This window comes from Nicotiana sylvestris, chromosome 9 (assembly GCF_000393655.2).
Source record: "Nicotiana sylvestris chromosome 9, ASM39365v2, whole genome shotgun sequence".
Taxonomy (NCBI): Eukaryota; Viridiplantae; Streptophyta; class Magnoliopsida; order Solanales; family Solanaceae; genus Nicotiana; species Nicotiana sylvestris.
The window spans coordinates 12,153,073-12,166,563 of record NC_091065.1 but is presented as its reverse complement, the minus strand read 5'-3'; the positions used below and the strand labels follow the sequence as shown (position 1 = coordinate 12,166,563).

General features: G+C 36.2%; 1 protein-coding gene across 1 annotated transcript; it reads right to left on the bottom strand.

The window, feature by feature from the left end:
- Positions 1-11,605: 11,605 nt before the first annotated feature.
- Positions 11,606-13,173, bottom strand: LOC104242262 (fe(2+) transport protein 1-like). Its single transcript, XM_009797293.2, has 3 exons — positions 12,547-13,173; positions 12,082-12,231; positions 11,606-11,998 (listed from the first exon to the last, which is right to left on the bottom strand). The coding sequence occupies exons 1-3, from the start codon at positions 13,171-13,173 to the stop codon at positions 11,606-11,608; spliced, it is 1,170 nt and encodes a 389-aa protein (XP_009795595.1).
- Between the last annotated feature and the right edge of the window lie 318 nt (positions 13,174-13,491).

Sequence of the window (13,491 nt, the reverse complement as noted above, 5' to 3'; positions counted from 1 at the left end):
ACAGTGTGAAATCAGGTATAGTTTTCTCATATGCTATCTTTGTATGCCTTGTTTCCTGTTTTCCAAGGAAAGTTTGTATTAGTGTGTAGGATTTGGTAATTCCTTCTAGAGCTCGTTTTCTTTTGTATTGCGTTCGAACTGGTAGCCTATTGGCACATTGGGGCATCATATGCGACTTTTAATTATGTCTTGAGTGGCTTATTGCCCGAGCAGTTCATGATGGGCGGGGCGAGATCATTGAATTTGAGATCAGTGCAATCTGAGTATGTGAAGTAAATTAAAGAGCTAAGACCATTGTTTGGCTCAGAATTAGGTGATAGTTCTTGCCAAGAGTATATAACTAATGAATTGTTGTTTCGATAATAGTTATGAATGTGTACAGGTCTCATCCGTCGTGTCAGTATTGTAAGAATTTGAACAAGACTTATGTATGTCATGCAGAGCATGGGATGTGTAGTGATTCCTCCTAAGTGATTAGATAAATGATCTTCGGATGGTTTGGGAAAATGATATTGCTAAGTGGAAGTGATTTGATGAGAGTATATGTCTCAGAAAAAGGTAATGTGACTAAACTGATTATATTTCAGTAGTATTGCGGCATGTTCTTGTTGGGTCCACTGGTGGTATTCGGGTTGCTCGGAAGCACGGGTAAATATCTAGTATATGTGATGGAATGAAGGAGTATCAAATATGTGCGTGTATTGCACGGTGGAAACCGGGATCAGGTATGATGAATTGTGTGCTATAAGGAGTTGGAGACTGGAGTTCTCAGGAACATACCATGTAGTGGTTGTGGATCGCGTGTATTAGTACCGTTGGTGGCTATTAAGATTTGGAGGCCCGAGTGGATCTTTCCTTGTTTGGTATATTAGATTTTGGGTATGATATTTGGGTGTAGATTGGTTGTTTAGTGTTGGGAGATTTTGAACTATTGCATTAGGGGCTACGCTAGAAATGCCACGGGTTAAGTGGTGAAGAGCGTTAGAATATGTTTTAGCAGAATGATTTATATTTCAAGGAACCAGCGGACAGCTGGGAAAAAAAATTGCTTCTTAATTGGGCCTTCGTGGCGGATGTCAGTGCAGAGGTGTTTCACGTGGAATAAGTATTTGGATGGGATCGCGCGTGCAACAAAGAAGTGTGGAAACATGACCTTGCGGGTCAAATTTGTGTGTCCTATTTCTATGATGTGATACAGGGTCTCAGCCTTGTGTTGTGGCAGTACTAGTGAATTTGAGGTACAACTCTCTCAGTTGAATCATTTTCTTACTTTGAGTATGTTCGGACTGTTTCTTATTGGTGCGCGTATAACGCAAGTTGAGGCTTAGGCCTGTATTGAGGTGTCATATCACTAGAGTGGTGTATTGGATTCGAGGTGATCGTTGGGATCATTGACGAATACGAACAAATTTGATTTCTGCTCGTTAGAAGGATAATATCAAGGTTCGGCTCGGAAATCTGTTGTGGTATTAGTCAAAAGAGGAGTGGCTTCATAAGTGGTTGATCTGAGAGATGGTTATGGTTTGCTGCGAGTCTCAGTTATCGTTGGCAGTATATGAAAGTGTTGGAATAAGACTTTAGCTAATAAGGGATTTTCTATCGGTATTTTGTGGTTGGGGGCAACTACTGTGAATAGAAGTTATCGTTTCGAGTGCCTGGATTACGTGGTAGAACCTATGATTTCACCCGAGGGTACAGGTATGGTTTATCACAACTGGTTTGGGACTATTCAAAGTATAGGTGTGAGGTTTTGATCATATCGATGGTTTCAAAAGTAAAAAGGTAGTTCTATGATTTATGGTCTTTTGGAACAACTCTGGGCACGTTCGAGGACGAACATTTGTTTAAGTTAGGGAGAATGTGACGAACCGACCCGTCGTCTCATGAGTTACTACCCCGTTCTTCCCATTTTCTGCTTTCTTATGTTTCATTACCGGTATGGGGTGCGTTAGAATTGATTTGGAATGATTTTGATAAGAAATGAGACACTTAGTCTCTTTTAAGAAGGCTTAAGTTGGAAAAGTTAACCAGATGTTGACTTGTGAGTTAGAGGGCTCGGAATTGAATTCTGATGATTCGGTTAGCTCCGGGTGATGATTTAAGTCTTAGGAGCGCAATCGAAAGTAATTTTGGAGGTCTGGTGAAGAAGTTAGCCTATTTTGGTGAAGTTAGTATTTTGGCGATTTCCGGTTGATAGGTGAAATTTTGATCCGGGAGTCGGAATGGAATTCCGAGAGTTGTTGTAGCTTTGTTATTTCATTTTGGACTTGTGTGCAAAATTTGAAGTCAGTCGGACATGATTTGATAGGTTTCGGCATCGGAAATAGAAGTTGGAAGTTTTAAAGTTCATAAAGCTTGGATAGGAGGTTGATTCATGATTTTAGCGTTGTTCGATGTGATTTGAGGCCTCGATAAAGTACGTAATGTATTTTGGGACTGGTTGGTGTTATTGGTCGGGGTCCCGGGGGCCTCGGGTGTGTTTCGGATGCCCAACGGGTCATTTTTGGAAGATTTTTGCCGTTTTGAGCATAAATGTAATGATCTAAAGGTTCATTTTTAGTTCTAGAGATCCAAATTTGATTTCGAGACTTCCAAAATTTAAATCATGAATTATAGGACTGATCTGGAAACTTTGGTTTAATTTCGTCAAGTCGCGATTGGGGTTTTGACGCGAAATATGAGTTAATTGTTTAACGAGCTAAATGGGTATTGAACTAGGCAATAGAGCTCCGAATTGAGTTTCGATTTAAGGAATAGGTTTGTATTATTATTTATGACTCATAGGAACAAGAATCGTTTAATTCCAAGTTCGTATGAGGGAGTTATAACATTTTTAGTGAAATAAACAACTGCTGCAATTTTTCTGGGCAAAAGCTGGTATTTCCGCTTCTGCAATGAACAGTACCCGCAAAAGCGGATGAACAGTGATTTTCAGCTTCTGCGATGAACAGTGCCGCAGAAGCGTTTCGAGCTGTCCGCTATTTTTCTCATTTTTGGAGCTATGGAGCTCGGATTGAAGCGATTTTCGAAGCGATTTTCACAATATAAAATGGGGTAAGTGTTAGTAACTCAATTTTGGTTGTATAACTTGAATCCATTACGAGTTTTGACGTTTAATCTGAGAATTTTGTTGAAAAGGGTAGAAAACCCTCTTGGATAGAAATGGTGATTTGAGGGGTCAAATGTACTCCGATTTTTATGAATTTGGTATGGATAGACTCGTGGCGAGCTAATGATCGTATTGATGTAAAAATTTCTAGATTTCAAGACGTGGGCCCGGGGCTCGGGTTTTGCTAATTTCGGGATTTTCGAGTCTTTTCGATTGGGTAATATTCCCTTAGCCTATTGTAATGTATTCGTTGTGGTTTTGGCCAGATTCGATGCGCGAGGAGGTCTATACGAAAGGAAAGGGCATCGCGGAGTAGTATTTTGGCCGGCTAGAGGTGAGTAATACTTGTAAATGATATCCTGAGGGTTTGAAACTCCGGATTTGCACATCATAGTGTTGTATTGAGGTGACTTGCACGCCAGATATGAGCGTGGGGTAGAGCACCATTGGGGATTGTGACTTGGTCCGTCCCGGTTGTTGATTTTACTGCGTATTTGACTGCAATTTCTTGTTATCATCATAATTTGGGTTGATTGCCATGTTTGGGGCTTTGTGCCGACTTTTAAAATCCTTCGAGGATTGATATTACTGCTTAGCATGATTTGCATATCATCTAACTTCAGTCCAAGGTTTTAAATGCTCTTTTGCAAACCCAGCCGTATTTCTAAGTTTTGAAAACTTAAATGACATTTTAAATGCATTTCGGGCTGAAAATTTCGATTTTGTAAATGCCCAAGGGGCTTACTATGTTATTTTCTGGACTGATAATAAAATAACTTGAAACAGTGGTAACAATGACACTGTAATATATATACTTGAAACAGTGGTAACAATGACACTGTAATATATATACTTGAAACAGTGGTAACAATGACACTGTAATATATATACCTGAAACAGTGGTAACAATGACACTGTATGTTATACTTGAAACAGTGGTAACAATGACACTGAAATATATACTTGGAACAGTGGTAACAATGGCACTGTAGGATATAAATTGGTCAGGTAACATTGGCTGACTAGTCAGGTAACATTGACTGACCAGTATATTGCGCTTGGGCTGTAGGAGCCCCCACGGAGTCTGTACATGACACTGAAATATATACTTGGAACAGTGGTAACAATGGCACTGTAGGATATAAATTGGTCAGGTAACATTGGCTGACCGGTCAGGTAACATTGACTGACAAGTATATTGCGCTTGGGCTGTATGAGCCCCTCCGGAGTCTGTACACACCCCCAGTGAGCGCCGTCGACGATAAATAAATATGGATGGCTCGGGCTGCACGCCGCAGTGGGTACTGGAATGTACCATCATATGCATTGCATTGCATTCATGCATTTGTTCATTATTTGTTGTTGTGATATTTCTGGAGATATTTATCTGCTTTTGCTGGTGCTATCTGATCCTTGAGTGTTGGGGCCCGAGTGGCTGACCAGGAACGAAGATATTGCCCGAGGGGCGGGTTTCTGTGCATAGTGACACTGATGGCTGGAATTATTTTGCAACTGTTAAAAAGATTATTTTCAAAAGAGGTTTAAAACTGAGTCAGATATTTTATAAAGGATTTTCATGGAATTACTGTTTTCAAAAAGGGTTGTACCGTCTTAGATAGCATGATGAAGTGTTCTTACGTGATTTCTTATCGCTCAGTTATTATTTACTCTTATTACCACTGAGTTGGAAGTACTCACTTTACTCCCTGCACCTCGCGTGCAGTTGCAGGTACTGTTCACCCGGTAGCGGGTTATTAGCGGACTGAAGGTATACTATTGTAGCTGAGCAAGGTGACCGTTAGCGTTCACGGCACCGTATTTCTTCATTGATTCTAAATTCCATTCTATATATTGCTGGTCTTGTATTAGTATTTAGATCTTTAGATGCTCGTGGCTTGTGACACCCCGATTTCGGGCTGAGTCGGGATGGTTTCCATTATTCTATCATGTTTACTTCGCACTTGTGATTATATTATCTGCGAATTAGACTTATTCCTGCTAAGTAATTATAAAGAGATGCATTGTTTTGTTGTTGGCTGGCCTTGTCCCCACGAGAGGCGCCATCACGACCGGGTTGGGATTTTGGGTCGTGACAAAAAATTATTTCTTGAAGTTAGCGACCAACTATGGTTGCTTATTTTTAAAAAAGTAATAAAAAAAAATAAAAAAGCGACCAATGTTGGTCTCTATTTTTTAGATTTTAAAATATAATATTTGGATTAGAGACCAAAGTTGGCCTCTTTTTTATGATTAATAATAAATAAATAAATAACGTATTTTACATTTAGAGACCAACTTTGGTCGCCAAAATTATATTATTAAAATAATAAAGAGACCAAAGTTGGTCACTATAGTCTTTACCCGGATATTTGGTCCTTTTACATTAGAGACCAAAGTTGGTCGCTAATTAGCGACCAACTTTGGTCCCTAAAATAAAGGGACCAGCAATATTGCGACCAGACATGTTTGGTCGCTTTTAGGCCTATAAGCGACCAACTTTGGTCGCTTTTTGTGGTCGCTTTTTACCGGATTTCTAGTAGTGGTTGTCAACGGTATCTTGGTTGGCGCCTGGTGCGAACCTGGGCAACAATCTTTTTCTAATTTTGTGCTTTGCTGCCCTTGTCGTTTTGGTTGGTGCCTGTCGCGAACCTGGACACTAAACTTATACTTCCTCCAAGTTCTTCCGTTTTTACTTCACTTTGCATGCAAACTTTTCAAATCACTTCCAATTGACCCTACACATATAAATACTATTATTAAACTCAAATTACAAATATTCACACTAAAGTTAACAAGATCGAGACATAATTCAAAGCATATAGGCAAAAACATGAATCTTTAGCCAAACATCAGGAGCTAACATGTAACGACTTGTAATGTTTAAATGGCTAAAATCATGTGGCGGACATAGAATATCTAACTGTATCTAAAGCAAATTTTTGAACCCTTATTCCACTACGTTAGAATCTTTTCTTCTTCTTTTTTCCCGAGAGGATTCACCAAAACATAAAGAAAATATATTTTTTTGATTTGTACAATATAATATTTCAGTGAATTTTTTTAATATATTCGTATAACACTACTAAAAAGCTTTGAATTAGTGAGAGACGAATTCCTGCTAAATTAGATTTAACCCCGCTAATTCTAATTTAGTGACACTACTAGAAATCCGGGGAAAAACGACCGCAAAAAGCGATCACAGGGGCCTGGTAGCTATATTGATGGTCCCTTTTATTTAGGGACCAAAGTTGGTCGCTAATTAGCGACCAACTTTGGTCTCTAAACTAAATGGACCAATTTTTCCGGATATTGACTATAGAGACCAACTTTGGTCGCTTTATTAATTTAATAATATAAATTTGGCGACCAAAGTTGGTCTCTAAATATAAAATACGTTTTTATTTATTTATTATTAATCATTAAAAAACGACCAACTTTGGTCTCTAATCCAAATATTATATTTTAAAATCTGGAAACTAGAGACCAATATTGGTCGCTTTTTTATTCAATTATTTATTTATTTTATTAAACTAGCGACCAACTTTGGTCCCTAAATACATGAATTTAATTTATTTTTTAAATATTAGCGGCCAACTTTGGTCGCTATATCACCAGAAATTTTATTTTTTTAATGAAATAGCGACCAAGTTTGGTCGTTTTTTGTAGAAATCTGGGTATATAGCGACCAACGTTGGTCGCTATTCTCCAGAAAATTATTTTTTTTAACATGAAAAGCGACCAAATAGAGACTAACTTTGGTCGCTTTTCTGTGTATTATTTTGGTAGAAACTGCCTGTTTTGGCAGCTATACCACCTCTCAGTCATACCAAAACCCTAACAAGCAACAACAACAACAATTCCAATAACAATACCAAACAACAACCCAACAACAACAACAACATCACAAAAACAACATTAAAAGCTACATTAAAACCAAGAAAGTGTATATTTCAATAGAACTACCAAACTAAGTTAACTCTTATTACAACCCAATGGAAAACAAATTGTATTTGTCTAGTTCAAATTGTCTAAAATTCATTCATTGTTTAGTACATCATTATCATCACCGTCTGATGAAGTTTCATCATCATCACGGTATTGAGAAGGGTATACTTGTCGATGACGGGAAGAATGATCATCGGGAAGACGGGAGGAACGGCCACTTGGAGGACGGGACGAACGAGCACGGGGACGGGCAACTTCTGGCGATGATGGCCGAGACCGGGGAATCGAAAAAGATACAGCTAGGAGATTTTTGATCTGCTCTTGCATGCTCTGGCACTGAGCGACCACGCCAATATACTGAGCATCTCTAAGCTTTACTCTTTCCTTGGATGCTTCTAGCTCGGATGTGAGCTTTGTCACAGTCTCCCGCATAGCGGAGATGCTCTCCCCATCAAGTTGTTCGGCTTGCGATGAAGTCCTTATTCCTTGCATTCCACACCTATAGCGATGGAATGTCTTAGTAGGAAGGCCGTATACCTTCCCCCATTTTGGACCGCCTGCAGCCCGCATCCATAGTCTTTCAACATCCTCTGCCGAAAGTTGGAATGGCGGGCCCGACTCATTAGGTGGCTGGCTGGGTATGAATTCCTCAGCTTCAACTCTGAAGCGATCCTACAAGAAAAAGTAAATTGAATTAGTATTTCAAAATTTACATAAAAGTAAATGAAAATACTTAATGAAAAGTGAAAACTTACATGTACAGTCGAGGCACGTCACTCGACCCACCTTTCTTGATCCGTCTCTTTCTTCTTCTTCACAATATGAGTCTCCCTGAATAGCTCATCTTGGTTCATCGGACGGCCTAACTTCTTTTCCTGAAAACTCATAAATTTTAATTAATAAATAGAATAGATATACTTTGAAAATTAAAATAAATTAAGCAATTACATACCATTCTTCTTTTTATTGTCCCCTGGCTGACCGCACCTCCAGTGTGCAATGATTCTCCCTTCTCAGATGCACGAGCTTTCTTTCCCTTTTTGCTCTTCTGTAAGAACTCTGTAGTAAGCCATTGCCTTTGCAAATCATCCCAAAACTCCTGAAGCAACCAGCCAGGCTTCTGGTTCAGTTGTCTAGCTATGGAGAAAGCATGCGACAACTGCTTGCGAGCTTTGAGATTACAATTTGCAGCCACGTCCGCACTATACTGGTGTTCCCATACACACTTGCTCTGTATTTCAAAAGTTAATTATTATATGGAAATATCATAAATAAATAATGATACTGCTTAAAAGAACATTTATACCTTAAATTCATTGAAAATTGCCTCCTTCAGTGAGAATGGGAATTCACGCCAAGACGCATAAGGGGCATCATAAAGCTTTCTGGTTGCTTTGGTGATTATCCTCGTAGTAATATTACTCGGGAGGAACCTGCAATTTAATAAATAAAACAAATTAATATCTTAGTAAAAACTGTACAAAAAATAAACATAAAAATAACAAATAACTCTTACCCATCACCCTCAGGGACTATGATGATCCTGCCATACTGATCATAATGCACCTCCTCGTCAGTAGCAGTAGCAGCATCATCATCCGAAACATGTGTATAGCGTAAGTACATATATTATATATATAAGTTGTATTCGATACAGTATTACCTAATACACTTATACTTAGTGCATAGTATAGCGTAAATACATATATATATATATATATATATATATATAAGTTGTATTCGATATAGTATTACCTAATACACTTATACTTAGTGCATAGTATAGCGTAAGTACATATATTATATATATAAGCTGTATTCGATACAGTATTACCTAATACACTTATACTTAGTGCATAGTATAGCGTAAGTACATATATTATATATATAAGCTGTATTCGATACAGTATTACCTAATACACTTATACTTAGTGCATAGTATAGCGTAAATACATATTATATATATATATATATATATATATATATAAGCTGTATTCGATACAGTATTACCTAATACACTTATACTTAGTGCATAGTATAGCGTAAGTACATATATTATATATATAAGCTGTATTCGATACAGTATTACCTAATACACTTATACTTAGTGCATAGTATAGCGTAAATACATATATTATATATATAAGCTGTATTCGATATAGTATTACCTAATACACTTATACTTAGTGCATAGTATAGCGTAAGTACATATATTATATATATAAGTTGTATTCGATACAGTATTACCTAATGCACTTATACTTAGTGCATAGTATAGCGTAAGTACATATATTATATATATAAGCTGTATTCGATACAGTATTACCTAATACACTTATACTTAGTGCATAGTATATAGCGTAAGTACATATATTATATAGATATATAAGTTGTATTCAATACAGTATTATCTAATACACTTATACTTAGTGCATAGTATAGTGTAAATACATATATATATATATATATATATATATATATATATAAGTTGTATTCGATATAGTATTACCTAATACACTTATACTTAGTGCATAGTATATAGCGTAAGTACATATATATATATATATATATATATATATATATATAAGCTATATTCGATACAGTATTACCTAATACACTTATACTTAGTGCATAGTATAGCGTAAGTACATATATTATATATATATATATAAGCTATATTCAATACAGTATTACCTAATACACTTATACTTAGTGCATAGTATAACGTAAGTACATATATTATATATATAAGCTATATTCGATACAATATTACCTAATACACTTATACTTAGTGCATAGTATATAGCGTAAGTATATATATATTATATATATAGACACACACGCCCGCTTCGTAGTACTATTCATCCCTTGTATTACAAAAGTGTTAACGACTTACATTTATATTATTTACATAGTAAATACAAAAGTGATTTTTAATTTTGACCATATAGAGACCAACTTTGGTCGCTAACTATAAATGAATTTAATTTAGCGACCAAAGTTGGTCACTAACAGTACATGAATTTAATTTAGCGACCAAATTTGGTCACTAAATTTTAATCAGATTTATTTATATTTTATATAATATTTAAATTAATAATAAAAATTATTAAACGTTAGAACTGGGTCCCACATTGGCGACCAACGTTGGTCTCTATTTCATTAAGCGACCAACGTTGGTCGCTAGCGTTTGAATTATATTTATTTATATTTTAAATATTTTTTAAATAAATATATATTTATTAAAATATTATAACTGGGTCCCATGTTAGCGACCAATGTTGGTCGTTACCAACTTATCCTTCAATTAGCGACCAACGTTGGTTGCAAGTTTTAAATTATATATATTTATATTTTGTAAGTTTTATAAAATAATAATAAAATTATTAACAAATTTAGTGTGGGTCCCCCTTTAGCGACCAATATTGGTCGCTAATCTCAGTATATATTTGTCCAAGTAAGTCTGACCAGTCCAGTCAACAATTTGACTAAATTTGCGGCCAAATAGAGACCAACTTTGGTCGCTAATATATTTCAAATATTTTTTTATTATTTTCGGCAGTTTGGCGACCAACTTTGGTCGCTTTTCTTGACAGACCAAATTTGGTCGCTAATTTTTGGTCGCTTTTTCCCGGATTTCTAGTAGTGTGAGGAATAAGAGGGTGTTTGGCTAAGCTTATAAGCTTGTCAAACTGGCTTATAAGAACTTTTTGGCTTATCTACGCGTTTGGTAAAATTAAATGTGCTTATAAGTTAAGTGCTTATAAGCCAAAAATAAGCCAATAGCCATAAGTTGGTCTCCCCCGACTTATCAAATTTCAGCTTATAAGCACTTTAAGTTTGACCAAAATATTTACTATTCTATCCCTAAAATACTTCTTTTTAAAACAAAAATCTTCGTATGCCCAGTTTTTCAGCTGCATATTATTAATTTCAGCACTTTTATCCAAACACATAACTGCTTATTTTTTAAATCAGTTTCAGCACTTAAAAGTATTTTTCAGCACCTAATGCTTATCAGCTACTCTAAATCAGCTAAGCCAAACGGGCTCTAAGAGCCCGCTAATTTCTTCACTAATAAGGCCTCACTAAGTTTTTTCCCTTGCTAAATCCCTCGCTAATTTAGCAAGGGAGGTATCTCTCCATGGAACACTTGCATTGAATTACATGGTGCACCATGCCAAAAAGGCATACCCATGAATACTAGAAGTTCATCAATTGGACTTGCAAGAACTTAATATTATCGCAATGTTTCAATAGGTCTAATATTTGCATATATGGAGAAGGTAGAGTTATATGTAGAATGAGCTCTGCAAACTAGTATACTTCGTAAATATTTTTAAAGTTATGAGTTCATATCTACTGTTTATTGCAACTTTAATGAATTTTAACTCATAAACTTATGTTTTACTTCAAAAGTACTTGGTTCAGATGAATCCGGCACTTTTAAAGCTCTAGCCGCCTCTGGGCACGAGTTTAAAATTCAACAGTACATGAAAAGTACTAAAGCATATAAAAAGGAGACCAAACTCTTTACATTATTTTCGAGATTCAAAATTTATATTTACATGGGTGATGGAAGAAAATTAGATTGAAAAAAAAATGCCTAAATACTTTTCTTTTTCCCCTCAAAACAATTTTGGCCCATATGGCCATGATAGACATCCCACCAGCACCTAATAAAACAGCAACATAAGCCCATGATTGAAGTTTCATACTATTCTGCAATTTAGTCCCCAAGAAATCAGCAGCAAGAAGATCCACTAATGCCATGTAATTCAATAAACCAGCTGAACATGCATTTAGCAATCCCACCGCTATTAGTGCTGTTGGACTATTTTCACTATACACTTTTGATAAACCTATTCCAAGTGCTATTCCAAATGGTGTTGTTAATGAGAAAAAGAACACCATTATTGCTTTTATCTTCATACCATATTCAGCCTACACACGAAAAAATAAAAAGGTTAGATTTATGCAATAATGAATAATATTGACGAGATTTGAAATTTTATTTTTAAATTTACCTGAAGAATGCAACCTCCTAAACCCATTCCTTCAAAAAGTTGATGGAAACATATAGCAGCTACTAGTGGCCTAATAGTACATGGATTATCAGATGCTCCCATAGATAATCCTATCACTACTGAGTGCACAACTATTCCTAGCTCCAAAACCTGCATTGCCATATGACATTCAACTAAGGTGAAGAAAAAATAAAAATGAAGAATATTATATGTGACATATTGACGTATAAGTTTTCTAAATAAGGCGGGTTATTGAAAATTGTTGATATACAATAACACCATTGGGCATCGCAGTGCATAAAGCATCTTGCGTTCACGTAGGGTCTAGGGAAGGCCGCACTCAAGAGGCGTAATGTAAACAGACTACCTATAGGTCACACAGAGTCAAAATTACTGTTGCTCGCGAGCTTCCCCTTCTACAATGCGGACTATATAAGATAATTCCTATTGAAGTGAGAACTGTACCTGAGCCACCACCCGATACCTTAGCAATTGTGTAGCATTATCATCAACTTTGGCTTCTCCATGAACGTGGCTAATATTATTGTCAAAAATATGCGACTCCATCTTTCCATTATGAACAATATCTCTTCCATTTCCTACTCCATTATTTTCCAATTTATACTTCTTGAAGTAACTCATTGCGTACGAATCCACGCTTAGAGTTAAAATAGCCGAAAGCATAGCAACAAACGTCGTGAAGGGAAATTTTTTCCAGGGGTTATCCGGCAAGCAGTCTGACCTAAGACAATCGAACGAGTCAGGCATAACGTGCATGTATCCAGTGGCTAGTATAACCCCGGAAGCAAATGCCTTAACCAACACGAATAAATTCTTATCGGGTTGAAGGGCAGGAACTGTACGAGAAACAAGGGGTAAACAAACACCAATCATGCTAGTTACAAGAATTGAAGCAATGGCAACAAGTTTTAGCTTTAATGCCTCATTCTTGTTCCTACATCCATGTCCAGTATCTGAACCACATTTTGATTGAGTAGTATTATTATTTTCAGATTGACATGTGATTTTTGATGGAAAAGAAAGGAAAATAAAAATGAGAAAAATAGCAATATATTTAGAAGAAATGGCCATTTTGGAGATCAATAGAATGATTTGCAAAGAGACGTGACACAACTTGATGGAATTTTCGGATAGAATCTGTTGATCTTATAAGAATTTAAAGTCAAAGCGAATTGATCAAATAACAGTTTTACCCTTAATTTTAATTCAAATTTAAGGTAGTTAAATTGGAGTTAAGGGTATAATTCTTCAGTATAATGAGGGTAAAGTAAAAAATATGTACGAGGAATGTTTGCTTGTGACAAGCGTGCGCTATGCGTGTGTCGTCATCATTTTGACTACGTAGTGTATATTAAAGTCGCCATCAATCTTCACTTTAACGTACGCCTA